Source organism: Podarcis muralis, chromosome 2 (assembly GCF_964188315.1).
Source record: "Podarcis muralis chromosome 2, rPodMur119.hap1.1, whole genome shotgun sequence".
Taxonomy (NCBI): Eukaryota; Metazoa; Chordata; class Lepidosauria; order Squamata; family Lacertidae; genus Podarcis; species Podarcis muralis.
This window is the reverse complement of record NC_135656.1, coordinates 124,744,228-124,765,388: the sequence shown is the minus strand read 5'-3', so window position 1 is coordinate 124,765,388 and position 21,161 is coordinate 124,744,228. Positions and strand designations below refer to the sequence as shown.

Here is a 21,161-nt window from a genome sequence, read left to right as displayed (position 1 = left end):
GAGGTAGCAGTCGAACCGAGCGAGGTAGGAGTCCCATGATTCAGAGGCTGGCGCAAACGGCGGTAGAGGCACAAGTGAAGCCATGATTCCGATGCCGGCGTGAAGGGCGATGGATGGAACACAGTGCTCTAGCCAGAACAGTCAGCTCTGAACTGGTTCTGCCCAGTGATTTCGCTCAGTGATTTCGCTCTGTGATTCAGCTCAGTGATTCAGCTCAGTTCAGAGGCTGGCCGCATCTGGCTGTGCTCTGATGTCCATCCATCCCACCTTCGTCGCCAGTGTTAAGTCGTGGGTTGACATAGCAGCCGGCACAGCGATCTCTTCAAGTAGCTCTTTATTATGGTAAGCTGGAATAGAACTGACAGTGAACAGCTCAGCCGGCCTGTATTTATAGGCAGCCGGCTGTCACATTGTAACCACAACAGCCCAGAGTTCCCGCCTAAAATAACTGCCGCGGACCTGAGTGAAAACTATCTACAGACCTGAGTGAAAACTATATACAGTATCCCCCTGTTGGCCCAGGGTGAAACTACACTACATAACACCCCCCGAGATAATGTTTTATACGAACACTTCCCTCTTCACATAGCTAAGAATGAGGTGTTGCGACACAATTTATTTGTAAAATATAAACAATAGCACTTCCAGTCTGTAGCTGCCATGGCAAACAGCAGATCCCATGATAGTGGACATGCAGATAATTAAGGAGGATTGGAGAGTTATTATCCTTGGAAGCCCCCCCCCCCCGGGTCGAGGGGGTGAGTTCTCACTCGCAGATCGTCCAATACCTGTCACTTGCTTCTAAGATGCGGGGCAGGGGACGCTGAGTGCATGGCACTGCACTTATCGGTAACTCTCCAACGTAGTCACCATGAGCGGCAGTTCTTCTGTTTTTTAAGATAGATATGAATTTGGACTTTAAAAGGAGACATGCTCTGGAAGAAGGAGACAAGATAACCTGCTGATTGAATCAGCCACTGAGTGCGAGGGTCTCGATCTGGAGAGGACTATCGTCATAACCGGATTGGAAGGTGGGTGAAGGGAAGCCTTTGTTGGAAAACGCTCTGGGCTACCTGCAGCCCCCCCCCCCCAGATCTCCGAGCGTCCTCCGGTGAGCATAGCTCTGGAAAAGGCATCCCCTTCTTCTCCAGGGCGCTCCAGTGACATAAACCAACTTGATTGATGCACACTAGCCTTCTGGCTTAACTCAGCAAAAGAAAGAAGCATCGTCGTTCTAAACTACTATTCATTTACATAATATTTACATACATATGCATAATGGCATCCGTTCTCATCAGCTCTAAGAACAAAACAGAACGACATAAAAGTGACAGCAGTTTCACAGTCTCACACCGGAAGAGAGATAAGACAGTCTTCCTTTCTCACGCTCCACTCAGACAGGCGTGTGAAATATATCAAACATAAAATCAGCACTGGGGAGCATGAAAGGAATGCTGTGATCACCAATAGTCAGCATGGATTTCTGAAAAATAAGTCATGTCAGACTAACCTGATCTCGTTTTTTGACAGAATTACAAGCCTGGTAGATGAAGGGAACGCAGTGGATGTAGCCTACCTTGATTTCAGCAAGGCATTCGACAAGGTGCCCCATGATATTATTGTAAAGAAGCTGGTAAAATGCGGTCTTGACTATGCTACCACTCAGTGGATTTGTAACTGGCTGACTGACCGAACCCAAAGGGTGCTCATCAATGGTTCCTCTTCACCCTGGAGAAGAGTGACTAGTGGGGTGCCACAGGGTTCTGTCTTGGGCCCGGTCTTATTCAACATCTTGATCAACGACTTGGATGATGGACTCAAGGGCATCCTGATCAAATTTGCAGATGACACCAAACTGGGAGGGGTGGCTAACACCCCAGAGGACAGGAGCACACTTCAAAACGACCTTGACAGATTAGAGAACTGGGCCAAAACAAACAAGATGAACTTTAACAGGGAGAAATGTAAAGTATTGCACTTGGGCAAAAAAAATGAGAGGCACAAATACAAGATGGGGGACACCTGGCTTGAGAGCAGTACATGTGAAAAGGATCTAGGAGTCTTGGTTGACCACAAACTTGACATGAGCCAAACAGACATGATCCAAACTACAAGAAAGAAGATTCCACCTAAACATTAGGAAGAACTTCCTGACAGTAAGAGCTGTTCGACAGTGGAATTTGCTGCCAAGGAGTGTGGTGGAGTCTCCTTCTTTGGAGGTCTTTAAGCAGAGGCTTGACAACCATATGTCAGGAGTGCTCTGATGGTGTTTCCTGCTTGGCAGGGGGTTGGACTCAATGGCCCTTGTGGTCTATTCCAACTCTATGATTCTATCATTCTATGAAATGGTTTCTCCCCTGTGTGACTCTGTTGATGAATTCTAAGGTTTCCATTAGTAGTGAAGCTCTTTCCACATTCCATGCACTTAAATGGTTTCTCCCCCGTGTGACTCCGTTGATGAATTCTAAGGTTTCCACTTTGACTGAAGCTCTTTCCACACTCCATGCATTTAAATGGTTTCTCCCCCGTGTGAGTCCGTTCATGTAGTTTTAGTCCTCCACTGCCAGTGAAGCTCTTTCCACACTCCATGCATTGAAATGGTTTCTCCCCCGTGTGACTCCGTTGATGAATTCTAAGGTGTCCACTCTCCGTGAAGCTCTTTCCACATTCCATGCATTGAAATGGTTTCTCCCCCGTGTGACTCCGTTGATGAATTCTAAGTTTTCCACTTTGACTGAAGGTCTTTCCACACTCCATGCACTGAAATGGTTTCTCCCCCGTGTGAGTCCGTTCATGTAGTTTTAGTCCTCCACTGTCAGTGAAGCTCTTTCCACACTCCATGCAATTAAATGGTTTCTCCCCTGTGTGAGTCCGTTGATGAATTCTAAGGTTTCCACTTTGACTGAAGCTCTTTCCACACTCCATGCATTGAAATGGTTTCTCCCAAGTGTGAGTCCGTTGATGAATTCTAAGTTTTCCACTCTCAGTGAAGCTCTTTCCACATTCCATGCATTTAAATGGTTTCTCCCCTGTGTGACTCTGTTGATGAATTCTAAGGTTTCCACTTTGACGGAAGCTCTTTCCACACTCCATGCATTGAAATGGTTTCTCCCAAGTGTGAGTCCGTTGATGAATTCTAAGTTTTCCACTCTCAGTGAAGCTCTTTCCACATTCCATGCATTTAAATGGTTTCTCCCCCGTGTGACTCCGTTGATGAATTCTAAGGTGTCCACTCTTACTGAAGCTCTTTCCACACGCCATACATTTAAATGGCTTCTCCCCTGTGTGAGTCCGTTGATGAATTTTAAGGTGTCCACTCTGACTGAAGCTCTTTCCACACTCCATGCAATTAAATGGTTTCTCCCCCGTGTGACTCCGTTGATGAATTCTAAGGTGTCCACTCTTACTGAAGCTCTTTCCACACTCTATGCATTTAAATGGTTTCTCCCCCGTGTGAGTCCGTAGATGAATTCTAAGGCTTCCGCTAGTAGTGAAGCTCTTTCCACACTCCATGCAATTAAATGGTTTCTCCCCCGTGTGAGTCCGTAAATGAATTCTAAGGCTTCCGCTAGTAGTGAAGCTCTTTCCACACTCCATGCAATTAAATGGTTTCTCCCCTGTGTGAGTCCGTAGATGAATTCTAAGGTTTCTACTCTTACTGAAGCTTCTTCCACACTCCATACTTTCAAATTGTTTATGTTTTCACACTCCAAGTATTTAAATGGTTTCTTCGTTATTCCCATTGGACATGGCCCACCAGAATTCTGATTGCCTTCTCCATTGTCTTCTTTCGATGGGGTGGGGTCGGGAGAAAATCCTATTTGTTTTCTAGGAAGAGAACAAAGTACTATTACAGTTAGCACCTGCTCTTATTTTAACATCTTGTACAATCTCTCCTGTCCTCCATATATTCCAAATTTTTAGGAAAAGCAAATGAAATAATGTAAAATAATGGTCATGCATCATCAGCCTTTTATAACCCTTAATTATTGTTAATGAAGCAGCATTATCTTAGAATACGGTTGAACTGTGCTGTTTACGTTTTATAAAAAGTGGTTTCTCACAGGAAAGGGAGTTGCTCTATGTTCCATGAACCTGGCCAATATTCCTCAGGGTCCTAAGTTCATCATGATGTTCTTCATCCGCTGCACTATAATCCTCCACCCCTTGGGCCACATTTTGTCCCCTTTGACCTCTAGATCTTTATTAATTCCCTGCACAGTCCCTTTGGCCTCAGGACGTCCATAGTGACCATTTTGGGAGACCCATATGGAAGTCTAGTGACAAGGCTTGGTGCTTGTGGTCGGCTGAAGGAGTGCTCAGTTGGAGAATGTTCTTGGGGTGTCTGGACCTCCATCTCTCAGCCTTGCATTCTTGAATGGAGAGAGCTGGAGATGCAGAAGGAAAGCAGCTGGAGCCTGACCGCTGGGATGCCCAGATTGAGACACCCACCCCAATTATGATTTAGAATAATTATATGCCGCCGGGTCTCGCACCTGCCTCCTGACACTGGCTTATCTTAGTGGAGATTCCCTGTCCAGGCCTCTCTCACTGTTCTTCCTCCTTTGCCCTGGGTGGCCAAGGGCTTCTGGATATTCTAGCTCTGCTTAAACTGGGAATTACTTATTACATTTGTATAACTCTCTTATCTGAAGATCACAAGATAAAAATATGTGTGACACTGAAAAAGGTGAGTATTAATGGTGAATAATGCCCATTGTCCTCTTCATGGATCACTGCCTTGCCGTGGCGAAGGGGCTTGAATAACTCAGAGAAGCTATCAACTATGCCGTGCAGGGCCACCCAAGATGGACAGGTCATGGCGGAGAGTTTTGACCAAACGTGATCCACCTGGAGCAGGAACTGGCAAGCCACTCCAGTATCCCTGCCAAGAAAACTCCATGGACAAAGACAACAGGCATATAAAAGTTATGACGCTGGAAGATGAGCCCCTCAGGTTGGAAGGCATCCAACATGCTACTGAGGAAGAGCGGAGGACAAGTACAAGTAGATCCAGAGCTGATGAAGCGGCTGGGCCAAAGCCGAAAGAACGCTCAGTTGCGGATATGCCTGGGAGCGAAAGGAAAGTCCAATGCTGTAAAGAAAAATATTGCATAGGAACCTGGAATGTAAGAACCATGAACCTGGGTAAGTTGGATGTAGTCAAAAATGAGATGGCAAGAATAAATATTGACATCCTGGGCATCAGTGAACTAAAATGGGCGGCAATGGGCGAATTCAGTTTGGATGACCACCATATCTACTACTGTGGGCAAGAATCCCGTAAAAGACATGGAGTGGCCCTCATAGTCAACAAAAGAGTGGCGAAAGCTGTACTGGGATGCAATCTCAAAAATGATAGAATGATCTCGATATGAATCCAAGGCAGAACTTTTAACATCACAGTAATCCAGGTTAATGCACCAAGTACGGGTGCTGAAGAAACTGAAATTGACCAATTCTATGAAGACTTACAACACCTTATAGAAGTGACACCAAAGAAGGATGTTCTTCTCATTATAGGGGATTGCAATGCTAAAGTAGGGAATCAAGAGATAAAAGGAACAACTGGCAAGTTTGGCCTTGGAGACCAAAACGAAGCAGGGCAAAGGCTAATACAGTGGTGCCCCGCAAGACGAATGCCTCGCAAGACAAAAAACCCACTAGACGAAAGGGTTTTCCGTTTTTGAGCTGCTTCGCAAGACAAATTTCCGTATGGGCTTGCTATTTTTTTTCGCATCCCCCCTTTTCTGAGCCGCTAAGCCGCTAATAGCCTTTTAGCCGCTAAGCCGCTAAGCCTTTAATAGCCGCTAAACCGCTAATCTGCTAATAGGGTTGCTTCGCAAGACGAAAAAACCGCTAGACGAAGAGACTCGCGGAACAGATTATTTTCGTCTTGCGAGGCACCACTGTAGAGTTCTGTCAAGAGAACAAGCTGGACATCACAAACATGCTTTTCCAACAACACAAGACAGGACTCTACACATGGACATCACCAGATGGGCAGCATCGAAATCAGATTGATTATATTCTCTGCAGCCAAAGATGGAGAAGCTCTATACAGTCAGCAAAAACAAGACCTGGAGCTGACTGTGGCTCAGATCATCAGCTTCTTATAGCAAAATTCAAGCTTAAACTGAAGAAAGCAGGAAAAACCACAGGGCCGGTAAGATACAATCTAAGTCAAATCCCTTATGAATACACAGTGGAAGTGAGGAACAGGTTTAAGGATTTAGATTTGGTGGACAGTGCGCCCGAAGAATTATGGATGGAGGCTCGTAACCATCCCAATGAAAAGGAAATGCAAGAAAGGGAGACTTCCGGGTTAGCGCCATTGGCAAATGGTGGATTCCCTCCGAGCTCCAGAGGGAATCAGCTCCGCAGGATTTGGGTCTTCCCACTGCGGCGACGCGGGGACCCTTAAAAATCACAGGCGGTGAAGCCTGTGAACCTGGTGACTCGGTGGGCACCATTTGCGCCCCCGACCTGTGAAGGAGCCTTTTTAAAGGCTTCGGAACGGGGGATGGGGTGAGCGGCGCGGTGCTGAGAGTCGACTGCTTCTCCTGCGGAGTGAAGCCGCATTGCCATGGCCGGAGAGCGCTGACTTCTTCTTGTGAGTAATTGGATTTTAAAGCAACAACCCGTGAGTACGGAAATTGGATTTGCAAAGAAAATTTTTTTTTGAATTAGGCACGATCGGGGAAGGCGCAAACAGGAAGTCAGTCTCCCCGTCTTGTAAATAATCTAAAGCAAGGACCGGCTAACTAAGGTCGAGAGAATCTTTTCTTTTTTATTGGGTAAAAGACATTAATTTCACGATTTGGCAGTATAAGAAATCTAACTGGAGGATAAGAGCTAATTTTGGAGCTAATTTTGGGAGCTGAAGTGCCACTCCCCCGGACCCGGGAGTGATCCGTGAGAGAGCCTGTTGAAGAGGTATTGAAGAGTTTGACAGCTGTCAAATTAGCTGTCAAGACTGAAAAAGAGAACTTTGTTTCTGTTGTCTCTGCTGGTTATATTTGTTACAATTTGGTTATAATTTGTTGAAAACAAGGAAGAACTGATACAAACTAACTTGACTTTTGGATTTGAACTGGAAGGAATATTAAGTAACAAAAATCCCTCTAGAGGGGGTTTTGGGACATTACAAGAATGGCTGAAGGAGGGAAAATACAAGCTAAATTGGACAGAGTTTTTGTTCTCTTGGGAAAGTTACAAGGCCAAATTGATGTTTTGGCTACCAATGTTGCAACTCTGGATTTAACAGTAAATAAACTCATTGAATTTGATAAGGACTTGACTCAGGAAGTCCATGCAGCTGGACAAGAAGAGAAACTTGAGAGCTTTGAGAGTGTGGAGAAAGAGATATATGTTGTTCCTGAGGAAAAGGAAGGAGGAGCTGTAATGTTGCAGAAGACAAAGGAGGGCCAGAGGCCCGACATGATGGCTACAAAGGAAAATAAGAACTTGATGTCGAAAATCTGGTTTGAATTGGAGATTGAAGAATGGAGAGATCTCCTTATGTGGAGCTCTGAAGATCCAAGGATTACAAATCTGATTAAGGTGGAAATTGGAGCTTTGGGGACATTTGGACTTGAAAGGAGTAAGAAACAAGATTCGGGCTCCACTTTTAAGATTGGAGGTTTGGCTGGAAGAAACACGGATCCCATTGGGCTAGAGCTTCTCCGAGATCTGGTGTTTAATACTAAGGACTATCAAAAAAACCGGCAGAGAGGAATTGAGAGAGAATTAAGAGCCTCGGACGTGAGATCTCCAGGCTGATAGTAGATTAAGACTGATGGACATTTGTTGGGGATTGAAACCGGGAAAGGGGGGGTGGAGTTTGGGAATCCAAAGGGTGCATAATTACAATCTGTTTTTGTTTTTACTCTGTTTTGTTATTTGTATAAAAATTGGGGAAGTCGTGGAAGGGAATTTGGGTCGACTTTAGAAAAAGGTTTTAAGAATGAGTACTGATGTATAAATATTGATGTTTATAAGGTAAAATTGGTTTTTTTTTAAAATGAACTAAATAGAAAAAGGTAAAAAATTAGGGATAAGAACTTGCTGAACTAACAATTTGAATTGGAACATAAGAAGGGGAGGTGTGGGGAAGTCAGGGAAATATGTTATAGAAAAATAAGGATTGTGAACTCTATGTGTTTTTAAACTTTTTTGTTGTTTTTTGTTGTTTTTTTAATGTATTAAAGTGGAAAATTTCAATAAATATCTTTTAAAAAAATAAAAGTTGCTGCCTCTGGAAAAAAAAATGCAATAAAGCAAAGTAGCTGTCCAACGAGGCCTTACAAATAGCGGGGGAGAGAAGGCAAGCAAAATGCGAGGGAGATAGTGAAAGATACAGGAAATTGAATGCAGATTTTCAAAAAATAGCAAGTAGTGACAAGAAGTCCTTCTTAAACGAGCAATGCAAAGAAATAGAGGAAAACAACAGAATGGGAAGAACCAGAGATCTCTTCAAGAAAATTGGAGATATGAAAGGAACATTTCATACAAAGATTACCATAATAAAAGACAAAAGTGGAAAGGACCTAACCAGAAGCAGAAGACATCAAGAAGAGGTAGCAAGAATACACAGAGGAATTATACCAGAAAGATATGGATGTCTCGTACACCCCAGGTAGTGTGGTTGCTGACCTTGAGCAAGACATCCTGGAGAGTGAAGTCAAATGGGCCTTAGAAAGCACTGCAAATAACAAGGCCAGTGGAAGTGATGGTATTCCAGCTGAACTATTTAAAATTTTAAAAGATGATGCTGTTAAGGTGCTACACTCAATATGGCAGCAAGTTTGGAAAACTCAGCAGTAGCCAGAGGATTGGAGAAGATCAGTCTACATCCCAATCCCAAAGAAGGGAAGTGCCAAAGAATGCTCCAACTACCGCACAATTGCACTCATTTCACACGCTAGCAAGGTTATGCTTTAAATTCTACAAGGCAGGCTTAAGCAGTATGTGGACCGAGAACTCCCAGAAGTGCAAGCTGGATTTAGAAGAGGCAGAGGAACCAGAAACCAAATTGCAAACATGCGCTGGATTATGGAGAAAGCTAGAGAGTTCCAGAAAGACATCTACTTCTGCTTCATTGACTATGCAAAAGCCTTTGACTGTGTTGACCACAGCAAACTATGGCAAGTTCTTAAAGAAACGGGAGTGCCTGATCACCTCATCTGTCTCCTGAGAAATCTCTATGTGGGACAAGAAGCTACAGTTAGAACTGGATATGGAACAACTGATTGGTTCAAAATTGGGAAAGGAGTACAAGGCTGTTTATTGTCTCCCTGCTTATTTAACTTATATGCAGAATTCATCATGCGAAAAGCTGGGCTGGATGAATCTGAAGCCGGAATTAAGATCGCCGGAAGAAATATCAACAACCTCAGATATGCAGATGACACAACCTTGATGGCAGAAAGTGAGGAGGAATTAAAGAACCTTTTAATGAGGGTGAAAGAGGAGAGTGCAAAATATGGTCTGAAGCTCAACATCAAAAAAACGAAGATCATGGCCACTGGTCCCATCACCTCCTGGCAAATAGAAGGGGAAGAAATGGAGGCAGTGAGAGATTTTACTTCCTTGGGCTCCATGATCACTGCAGATGGTGACAGCAGTAACGAAATTAAAAGACGCCGCTTCTTGGGAGAAAAGGACTGATAAACCTAGACAGCATCTTAAAAAGCAGAGACATCACCTTGCCAACAAAGGTCCGTATAGTAAAAGCTATGGTTTCCCCAGTAGTGATGTATGGAAGTGAGAGCTGGACCATAAAGAAGGCTGATCGCCGAAGAATTGATGCTTTTGAATTATGGTGCTGGAGGAGACTCTTGAGAGTCCCATGGACTGCAAGAAGATCAAACCTCTCCATTCTGAAGGAAATCAGCCCTGAGTGCTCACTGGAAGGACAGATCGTGAAGCTGAGGCTCCAGTACTTTGGCCACCTCATGAGAAGAGAAGACTCCCTGGAAAAGACCCTGATGTTGGGAAAGATGGAGGGCACAAGGAGAAGGGGACGACAGAGGACGAGATGGTTGGACAGTGTTCTTGAAGCTACCAGCATGAGTTTGACCAAACTGCGGGAGGCAGTGGAAGACAGGAGTGCCTGGCGTGCTCTGGTCCAGGGGGTCATGAAGAGTTGGACACGACTAAACGACTAAACAACAACACACATCCATTGTGGGAAAGAAAAGAAAGAAGATGAAACCAGTGATGTGTCTACCTGAGTGTGGGAAAATGATTGCTTGTACATAAGAGCATGAGCAAAGTTCTTATTATTGCAGGGTGATTTTGCAGCACGAGATATTGCTTGGAGCATGATGAGCGCGTGAATACCTCATGCTAGACTAATGATTGGCTCACGTAGCATAACACTCTCTTTGTCTGTGGGCAAAAGCAAGGTTACATTCCTTTGATTTGTTACTTTTGAGTACCAGGCAGAACAAGCGCAGTGCTGGAGGAGGGAGGATGATTTTCTTTTTACTGCACACAATAAACATTGCACGGCTGAAGCCAAAGCTTTTTCTTCAAGTCATCTTGGTGTGAGACTGATTTCTTACTGATCTTCCTACTGATGTCGAGCTGGATTCTCGACATTTGGTGCCCCGTGTGATTTATCTCGGACACCACGCTGTTTTGCAACGTTCAGCTCTCGCCTCGCCCTGCAAGGGTTCCAGACGTCGTTCATCCACCTAGTGGATCCCGGTGAGTTGCTCCCCCCCTTTCTTTTGCCATTATGGGGCAGTCTCTCTCTCCACCACAGAAAAAGTTTTTTGAAGACCTTAAATTTCTTTTGGCCAGCAACAGCCTTATTGTCTCAGATGCTGATCTTAAGTCCCTTATAGAAGCCTTGGATACTCACTGTCCCTGGTTTCCTCAGGATGGAAATTATCTTTTGAAAGATTGGGAGAAGATAGGGCGATTTTTCCAAAGCCATCCTCAGATTGATGTCAAGGTTTTGCATGCCTGGTGTAAAGTTTATAAGGCTATGTCAAGTTTAACTCCTGCAAATATCCTTTTGGCTGCGGCGTCGGCTCCTTTGCCCCCCCTCCCGGCCCCCATGTTGCCTTCAGAGACAGTGTTTTATCAGCCTTCTAAACCTAAGCCGCCAGACATTTTTCCTTCGGCTCCTGTCGTCACTCCCCCGCATTATTCGCATTCCACACACCCCATTTCCACCCCTCTCCAAGACTCTCTTCGTGCTGCTGCTCCTTTGCTTGCCTTTGATTCAGACACTCCGAATCTCTTCCCTGTAATTGCTCCTGCTGCCCCGGGGGGAGGACCAGCCCGGCATGAACAGTTTGATTTGAGATTCATAAAGGAACTGTATTCTTCTGTGAGGGAAAATGGTTTGCAATCACCCTACACTCTGGGACTGTTTGGCACTATTTTTCAACAAAACTTGATTCCAGAGGATGTAAAATTATTAGCCCGCACTGTTATGCAGCCTCATCAAATGATTTTGTTTATACAAGCTTGGCACTGGGCCTGCCAACGTCGTGCTGATGGGATTCGAAATAATCTTAATAATGTTGCATTGGCTAATCACCAGGCTGCTCTGGCTGCTCTGGCTGTTGGTGCCGCCCAACCCCCAGCCCCTCTCATGTTGACCCAAGCTGATGTCCTCGATGGGTTAACGGGTGGAGGCAATTTTCTTAGCATTGCCCAACAGCTAACTCTCGACCCTCAGTATTGGGAGGCCGCTACAGCCTCAGCCCGAGAGGCTCTGGCCTCTGTCCCTGATGACAAGAATGAGCAAGGTGGTCGCTGGGGCAGCGTCAGGCAGGGCCCTGCAGAGCCCTATGGACAATTTGTTGATCGCTTGTATAATACCCTCAAGCGCCAAGTTCAGGACATAGCAGCCCAGGAAGTGATCGTACGCCAGCTTGCGTTTGATAATTCGAATGAGGACTGTAAGCAAGCGCTGCGCCCTCTGATGGCAACATCAAACATAGCCATTGCTGATATGCTTAAAGCCTGCCAGTCAGTGGGCACTGAGACACACAAAGCTCACCTTCTAGCCACGGCCTTATCTTCCACAGTGTCCCAAAATCCTGCAAAGGATAAATCCTGTTTTACATGTGGCAAAGTAGGCCATTTCCGTGCACAGTGCAGATCCACCACGCAGCAACGCCGCCCTAGCACAAAGTGCCCCATTTGTAAGAAGGGTTTCCACTGGGCTAACCAGTGCCGCTCCAATGCAAATCAGCAAAATCACCAAAACCAACAGAACCAGCCGACGGGAAACCGCCAGTCGGGCCCACCCCGGGCCCAGGTTCAACAATAGGGGATCCAGTGCATTCTCCGGCCATCCCACCTCCGGCCTTGCCTCGCCTCTTTTTAACTCAGGACTTACACCTGCCAGTCCCCTATGTGCCACACCAAGTCAGAGTGTCAGTAGGGGCTGGTTTTTCTTCTACAGCACAGTGCCTTGTCTTTCCACTGTCAGAGGTTTTGCAGCAAGGGATTCACCTTGTTCCAGATGTTTTACATGGGTTACAACAAAATGACCCCTATGTGACTGTATTCTCTGATCGCCAGGCGCATCTGCGATCTGGCTCTCCTGTAGCAAAAATCATATGCGTCCCAGGGTCAACCCAGAGCCATGACCCTCTTGTTGCTGCTACCTTCTCAGTCACGGAGGAGCGCCCAAAGATCCAGATGACCCTTGGAGGTCGCACAATTACTGGTGTTTTGGACACAGGGGCGGACTGTTCTGTGATTGCCACCAAGGATTGGCCCCCTGCCTGGGCTACGGAACCGGCTTCTACTGTTATCGGCATTGGAGGTTCCACTTCGGCTCGGCGCAGCAGGAACCCTATTTTGATTCAAGGCTCACAAGGCTTTGAGATGACTATATTACCACTGGTTCTGGACATTCCTGTCTCCCTTTGGGGGAGAGATCTGCTTGCTGCAGCAGAAACTACAATTTCTACAAATTTATGCTGAGGGCTGCCCCTGCCATGCCCCAGACTGCGCTTTCTCTTTGTTGGACCACTGACACCCCCGTGTGGATAGATCAGTGGCCCTTGCCTAAAGAGAAGCTTGCAGTGGCAGCCCAGTTAATTGCGGAACAACTCGAACTGGGGCACATTGAACCTTCTACCAGCCCATGGAATACGCCTATTTTTGTCATCAAAAAGAAAGCCTCGAACCGTTGGCGTCTTTTGCACGACCTTCGAAAGGTCAACAACCAACTGCAACCTATGGGGACTTTGCAACCTGGCATTCCAAATCCCAACATGCTGCCACAAGACCATCAGCTTGCAGTCATCGATCTCAAGGACTGTTTTTTCTCTATCCCTCTGGCACATCAAGACAGACAGCGGTTTGCCTTTACCCTGCCTGTCCTGAACAACTCCAAACCCACCCAACGTTTTCAGTGGGTGGTTCTCCCACAGGGCATGCGGAATTCTCCAACCTTGTGCCAGTATTTTGTGGCTAAGGCACTTCAACCATTCCGTGAGCGCCACCCAGTGGTTATTTGTTATCATTACATGGACGATATCCTTCTTTCTTCATCGCACATCTCTGACGCTCTTCTTGAGGACTTAACCCATACTCTGATGCAAGCAGGATTGACAGTGGCTAAGGAAAAAATCCAGCGGACCTTACCCATTACGTACCTAGGACACAAGCTGACAGCATCTGCTGCCATTCCAGTCACACCTCAACTACAGTTCCCAGATCATCTTAAATTGGTGGATTTACAACAAATTCTCGGACAGCTGAATTGGATAAAGAGTTATTTGGACCTGCCCACCTCCACTCTGTCTCCACTATTTTCTGCCCTTAAAGGACATAAGAATCCAGCGGACAAGATCACAGTCACCTCTGCAATGGAAGAGGCTCTAACCACTGTGAACAACCATCTTCGCAGATGTATGGTGGACAGGATTCCTTCTCTTTCCATGGCACAGTTATCTCTTGCAGTATTTGCCACCCCGCTCCTTCCAACAGCTATATTGTACACCACAGGCCAGAAGCCTGGGACTGTGTCTATTGTGGAGTGGCTTCATCTGCCTCATACTCCCCCGCGTAACGTGTATGCTACACCCAACAGCGTCATGGACCTTGTTGCCAAGGGCCGACATCGAGCCCTTGCTCTCTCTGGAATGGACTTACAGTCAGTGTACCTGCCCTTCTCCCAGGAGGAACTTATGCATTTGATGATGACAGCTGTTTCTACTCAAATAGCTTTTGCTGATTTCTTGGGAGAAATCATTCACAATCCCCCTAGAGACCCTCGTTTGTCTTTTCTTACAGGGCTACGTTATGTCCTGCGAACTGCCTTGTCCCCCCTGCCCTTACCCTCCGCCCTCATTGTATTCACCGACGGCACCAAATCCAGGGGGGTGGTGGTGTGGGAAGAGGAGGGGGAATGGAAAAGTTTATATACTACTGAGCAGACCTCAGCACAACGTGCCGAACTGGCAGCTGTAATTTTAGCATTCCAACAGTTTGCTGATATCCCTTTCAATCTTATTGTGGATACTCAGTATGTATATAATCTGCTGAATGTGTTACCGCTGTCGTATATCACTCCTGCTATTGACAATAACTTGTTTACATTGTTTTCCACTTTGCAGGGTTTGGTACAAGCTAGAACTTGTCAGTTTTATGTAGCCCATCTTAGATCTCACACTGGCCACCCTGGCTACTTGGCAGAAGGTAACGCCCGAGCAGATCTAGCTTTGAAGAATGGTATTTTTTCATTGTTTTCTGATCCATTTGAAAGCCATTCTGTATTTCATCAAAATGCTAAAGTTTTAGCAAAATCTTTTTCGTTGCCCATTTCTCAAGCTCGAGACATTGTGTCGCAGTGTGCTGTGTGCTCTAAATCTCCAACAGTCATCCCTTATGATGCAGTTAACCCCAGAGGCCTGCATCCCCTGGCAATTTGGCAAATGGATGTCACACACACGCCATCTTTGGCTCCATTTTCTAAAGTACATCTCACTGTGGACACTGCCTCTGGCTTTATTTGGGCCACTCCTCTTAAAGGTGAGACCACTCGACATGTTATTCAGCATTTGATGCGTTGTTTTGCTGTTATGGGAAAACCCCATACTTTAAAAACTGACAATGGCCCTGCATATATTTCTCAGGCCTTTTCTGATTTTTGTTCTTTGTGGGATGTGAAGTTGACTCATGGCATTCCTTTCAATTCTACAGGGCAGGCGATTGTCGAGCGTTCCCATTTGACCTTTAAGACCCTTCTCAACAAGCAATTGGGAGGTCGCTCGGCTATTGTATCTGAAATACCTAATGCTGTACATCAAGTATTGTTTACTCTAAATCATCTTTTGTACCCCCACAATAAGGATTTTACGCCTGCTGAACTTCATTTCCGGAAGGAAGAAGTATTGCAGCGCCCTTTAGTGTCTTACAGGTTGCTTCCAGATCCACAGTGGAAGGGTCCAGCTCCCTTGCTTTCCTGGGGTCGCGGATTTGCTGCCATTGACGTGGACGGAGTTTCACGATGGGTTCCAGCCCGCTGCGTTCGACCTTGGCGCTCTTCTGTTGCCTCGTCTTCGCCCAAGGAGACACCAGCGCCTTGAAACCGTATTTTACGCTGCCTGCCGGTGATGACCCCTCACCTGATCTCAACCCGCACTGCAGTTGGAGACATCGCCATATTGATGCGCCTTGGATAGAGTCACCTTCCACAGCTGTTCCTGTGTTTCCAGGCTCGGTGAAAGGCCGTCTTCATCCTTATCGCATTGGCCCCCCTTCCCCCTGGGAAGCCACTGCGACTACCAATTACCATTATAGTTTTGCCGCCTCTTGTTTGGGAAGTGAGCCTGGCTTTGAAGGATGCCCTCGCTGGACTGGCATCGCTTGGGTTTTGCCTCCTAATAGCAACCATCCCATCTGTGTCATCACGCTTCATTGGGCTTGGACTTTTGACTCAGCAGTACAAGGAGCAATACATCAGACTTATTTACAGCAAATGGGCTCCTGTATCTGCAGAAATGGTTGTGTGACTTCTTCTGGATTGTGGTTTTTACATGCCAATAATCGAGCCACGAAATATCACACAGGTTGCTCGGAAGTGGCCATTGGAATAATTTACCATTCTCATCCTTATTGCCCCCCCAAGCAACCAGTATGGCATCGTCCTGATTGGCCCAACAATTCTATGTCACACGGGTGGAGTTCTTCTGTGGACATTATAAAGCGCCGCTTTCGTCGTGCTGCTCTTTTACAGAAGGCCCGGAGGCCTGAACCATATCATCAGATTTGGAATAATAACACTTATGTTAGAGACATAAATCATTTTGCTTCCCTGCTTAATCTTTCTGATTGTTGGGTGTGTACGCATATTCCTCCTCAATCGAAAAGTTCTGGCATTTTATTACATGGTATTCCTGTAAATGCTTCATACAAGATTAGCAATAATATGAAGGACAATCGTACAAGTTCACCTCCTGTGTCTTTATCGCTTGTTGAAATAGCGCCTCATTGTTTTCGTTTCAATCGTAGTAGCAATAAATTTTTAGGTCATTATCCATATTGTAATTGGACATATGAGTATGTTAATGGATCTTCTTGTTTTCTTAATGTTACCACTATGAGTGGTAGGCCAAAAGTTTCAGTTAATAATGTCCCAACTTACATGACTTATGACCAACAGGCTGCGTGTAGAGATTTTTATGTTTGGTTCGACTGGATGAGAAAGAGCAGTAAATCTACATGTTTGCTTCAATCTGATTTATGGTTACTCTGTGGCACAAGGGCCTACAAAGAAATCCCCTTTGCTTTTTCTGGAACCTGCACTCTAGGCGTAGTGATACCCCTGATATATAAAATGGACGAGCTCCCAGCGGTCCGTTTGCGTAACAGAAGGGAAGTACAATCACCTATTTCTCATTATATAGGGACAGCTATTTCTAGGTCTCTTTTTCCCTCTTTAGGTGTAGGGATGAATTACCGTGACCTGCATAGATTGGCAAACTGGACTGAAGCCTTGTTTAATTCTACTATCTTGGCTTTAAAAATGATTAACACAGAAATGTCAGAGATAAGGGACGTTTCTCTTCAAAACCTTTATGTTTTGGACATAATTCTTGCATCTAAAGGTGGAATTTGTGCCTTAATTCATTCTCATTGTTGTATGTATATAACTGATCAATCAACCAATATCTCCGCTACTATTGATTATATGGAACAAATGATAACCCATAATCCTTTAAATCCACCTGAAGGTTTTGATCCATGGGATTGGTTAATTTCTTGGTTGCCTAATCGATTATGGTTAAGAAAAATGTTATTGATTGTAATTGCATGTATTGTTGGTTTTATTATGGTGTGCTGTTGTATTCAATGCTTGCCTTCTTTGATTTCCCAATGTACTGCATGGTGGTATCGACCACGGCCCACCACAGGGGTTACAAGGGGAATTTATGTTGCAAAATATAAACGCTTAGGTAATGACATATATGATTCTGATTAAGATTCCCTCTTATAATATAAACAAGAAAAGAGGGCATGTGGGAAAATGATTGCTTGTACATAAGAGCATGAGCAAAGTTCTTATTATTGCAGGGTGATTTTGCAGCACGAGATATTGCTTGGAGCATGATGAGCGCGTGAATACCTCATGCTAGACTAATGATTGGCTCACGTAGCATAACACTCTCTTTGTCTGTGGGCAAAAGCAAGGTTACATTCCTTTGATTTGTTACTTTTGAGTACCAGGCAGAACAAGCGCAGTGCTGGAGGAGGGAGGATGATTTTCTTTTTACTGCACACAATAAACATTGCACGGCTGAAGCCAAAGCTTTTTCTTCAAGTCATCTTGGTGTGAGACTGATTTCTTACTGATCTTCCTACTGATGTCGAGCTGGATTCTCGACACCTGAGTGTAATGTAATAATAATAATAATAATAATAATAATAATAATAATAATAATAATAATAATAAAACACCAATCTTCAAATCAGTTTCATATTCCCTGGCCAGGGATGATTGGATTATTATCTGGGAGGACACACTTTTCCTCCTTCCTCCCTCCACCCCCGAGGGTCCCCTTTCCCCAGAGGCCCCCCCTGGCTGGCTCAGCCTTCCTGCCAAATCTCTCTCCATCCCAGGAGGGAGACTGGGGGGGGGGGGAGGTCTCCATCCCGGCCTCTCTCGCCCCCATTAACCCTTCCATGGACTCCCCAGTCTCCCCCCCCAATATATAGATATATTTCGCACCTCTTTTCCCTCCTCCTCAGCAGAGCTGCTCCTCTTCCGGGAATGTGGATCAGGCCCCTCCCCTCCCCCCTCCAAACCTCCCTGCCTCTCTAGGAAGCAGAGCTCACTGACGGGGGGGGGAGGAATGAGTGGCCCCTCCCTCCCAGGACAGACAACTTCTCCTTCCAAACAAGCTCCGTTTTCTTGATTCTTTCCTGAGAAGGTCCCAGGTTCGATCCCCGGAGACAACAGGGGAAGAGACCCACCCCCACCTCCGAAAAAGCCCTCCGGGGCAGGAAGGTGACATTCCCCCTTCATCCCTTTTAATCCCTTGCTGGGAGAGGGGGGGGTCCCGGTCAGTTTCACACCCATTTCCCGACGGGGGAGGGGGGGAGGCAGGGCTGGGGCGTAGGGTGTCCCTGTTACAACAGCCCTGTAACGTAGACTGGAGTTGCTACACACTTTTGGGACTTAGAGAGTAACTTAAAGGTAAAGGGACCCCTGACCATTAGGTCCAGTCGTGGCCGACTCTGGGGTTGCGGCGCTTATCTCGCTTTATTGGCCGAGGGAGCCGGCGTACAGCTTCCGGGTCATGTGGCCAGCAGGACTAAGCTGCTTCTGGCGAACCAGAGCAGCGCACGGAAACGCCGTTTACCTTCCCGCTGGAGTGGTACCTATTTATCTACTTGCACTTTGACCTGCTTTCGAACAGCTACATTGGCAGGAGCAGGGACCGAGCAACGGAAGCTCACCCCGTCACAGGGATTAAAACCTTCTAATCAGCAAGCCCTAGGCTCTGTGGTTTAACCCGCAGTGCCACCCACGTCCCTAGAGAGTAACTTACGGCAACCGTAAAGGGCAGTTCAGTGTCGTCATTACGGGGGCCTCTTTTAAATAGGGGCTGGTGTATGAACTTGGGCTTTGCTAATGTCACGGAATTGACAGGGGGGGGGGCACTTGTGTGAGAGCAGGTTTCTTTGGCCGTCTCCCCCTTCCTTGGTTGCCCCTTCTGCGTTCCCATGGCAAGTCCAGCCGAATTTGACTATGGCGTGTGCTGCATATCTCCGCCTTCAGACGGAGGGAGCCAGGCAGCTTTCCGGGTCATGTGCCCAACTTTTCATGAGCTGATATTAAATCCCAACTACAGCTGCTTGTTACAGAGGGTTTATGATATTAACTCTTTCCATGCTCATTTCTGATGCTCAGAAGCAGGTGCACCCTTTCTTATACCTTCCTGATGACATTCTCAGTCTGACACACAGTATTTACACAGAAACACGGATCAAACACAAAAAAACCCTTCACATAACTCCCATTTTAAAATACACTGAGACTATTTTATAACATATCCCCGCTATAACACACAAGTTCTAATTAAATCCTAATATTTACTATACCTAAACATTGAGCACCACAGACCTATAATAATAATAATAATAATAATAATAATAATAATAATAATAATAATAACCTGTCCCCTGTAACCTCACTTCTCGCAGGGAGGGAACCGCCAGAAGGCGCTCGGCGCTGGATCTCAGTGTCCGGGCAGAACGATGGGGGTGGAGACGCTCCTTCAGGTATACAGGACTGAGGCCGTTTAGGGCTTTCAAGGTCAGCACCAACACTTTGAATTGTGCTCAGAAACCTACTCAAATATTCCTCTGCAGTAAAGGAGGCAAATGGAAGCCTTCCCATTGTCTTTGTGCTTACGAATACTGCCTTAAGGAGGGATGAACAGGGTGAGCCAGTGATCTGGATTCAGGAACTAAAGTATTTACCATCACAAAAGAATGGCCAGGCTGCCCAGGTAATGCAGTTAGTGACCATTAACAGGTATCCTTGGGGACAGGTTTTCTGCTGTAGAGCGCCTCCTGTGATGTATTCCTGCTGTAGACATTCTCCTTCTGTATGTTTGGGGGGGGGTGGTCTTGGGTGGGCAATTTCAAAAGACTATATAAGGCCTTGCACACCTCCCTCCTGGTTGTGGTGAGGGGGGGGGGCACTGTTGCAATAAAGATCAGGCTTACTAGCCACTTTGCTTCTCCATATACTCTGGTTGGCCTCTGTTATTTTCTCCTACCAATATGGAACCCACTTAAGGAGTATATGGGCTCTTGGATACCCCATAAGGGGAAAGGAGCAGGTTTTTTCTTAGAACAAAGGTCGTAAGAATATGTTTGGTTGGCACGCTTATTTATGGCATGATAAAACTAAAACACACAAGAGCTCTATGAATCAGGTTATTCAGAAAATCCTTTTTACAGTATGGGATAAATATAATAATCTACTGGAAAGAAAAACACCTCTCTGGCTTCCACCCACAAAAGCAACAGCTTTTTAAAAAATGCAATAGGGAAGAAGCAATGGGCAACTTACAGAGATCTTTTGGACTTTTCGGAAGAAGAAATAAAACTGAATAAACAGGATGAGGTGGGAGGTGTGGTGGCGGATTGGTTTCAATACCATCAAATCATCTTGTTTGGACAAGATAAAGGGAGAGGTTTTTGGACTGAAAGTTCACAGTTTGAAAGAGATATTATTGAGAGGAAAGAGAAAGTGTTTCCCAAATTTCAGGTAGAAAACTGTCCAATCTGAAGAAGTGTGCATGCACACGAAAGCTTATCCCCAGAACAAGCTGAGCTGGTCTCTTGGGGACCCAGCCAGGCGCCCCACGACCCCAGGGAGAATGGGGGGCCTCAGCCCCACCCCCAGCCCTGCTTGGGGTCCTCCTTCCCCTTCCCGCCAGGGCAGCTGAGCATCTCTCGGCCCCCCAGGAAAGAGAAAGGGGAGTCTGGCGGTGCTGCTGCTGCTGCCCAGGAGATCTTGCAAGGTGTAGATCCCTGCAGGTGTTGGGTCCCCCCTTCCCCCCTGGGTCGGGGCCTGGATCGGGGCCCCTGTCGACGGGCCCCAGGGAGGGCGCTTTCCTTCGGGGGGGGGTCTCTTCGTCCTCCCTCCCCCTCTTATCCCCCCC

At 46.1% G+C, this 21,161-nt stretch overlaps 4 protein-coding genes and 1 long non-coding RNA gene across 6 annotated transcripts in view; 2 read left to right on the top strand and 3 right to left on the bottom strand.

Annotated features, from left to right (window-relative positions):
• The window catches only part of LOC144326657 (uncharacterized), a 279,931-nt gene that overhangs the window by 12,915 nt on the left and 245,855 nt on the right, over positions 1-21,161 (top strand). The gene's annotated exons all lie outside the window — the stretch shown is intronic.
• The window catches only part of LOC144327086 (uncharacterized), a 68,560-nt gene that overhangs the window by 27,238 nt on the left and 20,161 nt on the right, over positions 1-21,161 (bottom strand). The window lies entirely within an intron of this gene.
• Positions 1-21,161, bottom strand: part of LOC114604181 (uncharacterized) — a 63,923-nt gene that overhangs the window by 41,593 nt on the left and 1,169 nt on the right. The gene's annotated exons all lie outside the window — the stretch shown is intronic.
• LOC144326658 (uncharacterized) lies at positions 602-21,132 on the bottom strand. Its single transcript, XM_077923337.1, has 2 exons — positions 19,662-21,132; positions 602-3,828 (listed from the first exon to the last, which is right to left on the bottom strand). The coding sequence occupies exon 2, from the start codon at positions 3,679-3,681 to the stop codon at positions 2,323-2,325; it is 1,359 nt and encodes a 452-aa protein (XP_077779463.1). The 5' UTR covers positions 3,682-3,828; positions 19,662-21,132; the 3' UTR covers positions 602-2,322.
• On the top strand, positions 10,239-17,807 carry LOC144326631 (uncharacterized). Of its 2 annotated transcripts, none has more exons than XM_077923225.1 (2): positions 10,239-10,713; positions 15,184-17,807. In XM_077923225.1, exon 2 carries the CDS (start codon positions 15,491-15,493, stop codon positions 17,462-17,464), a length of 1,974 nt encoding a protein of 657 aa, XP_077779351.1. In that variant the 5' UTR covers positions 10,239-10,713; positions 15,184-15,490; the 3' UTR covers positions 17,465-17,807. The 2 variants fall into 2 exon arrangements, with proteins under 2 accessions (XP_077779351.1, XP_077779350.1); XM_077923224.1 differs by having other exon boundaries at positions 14,598-17,807.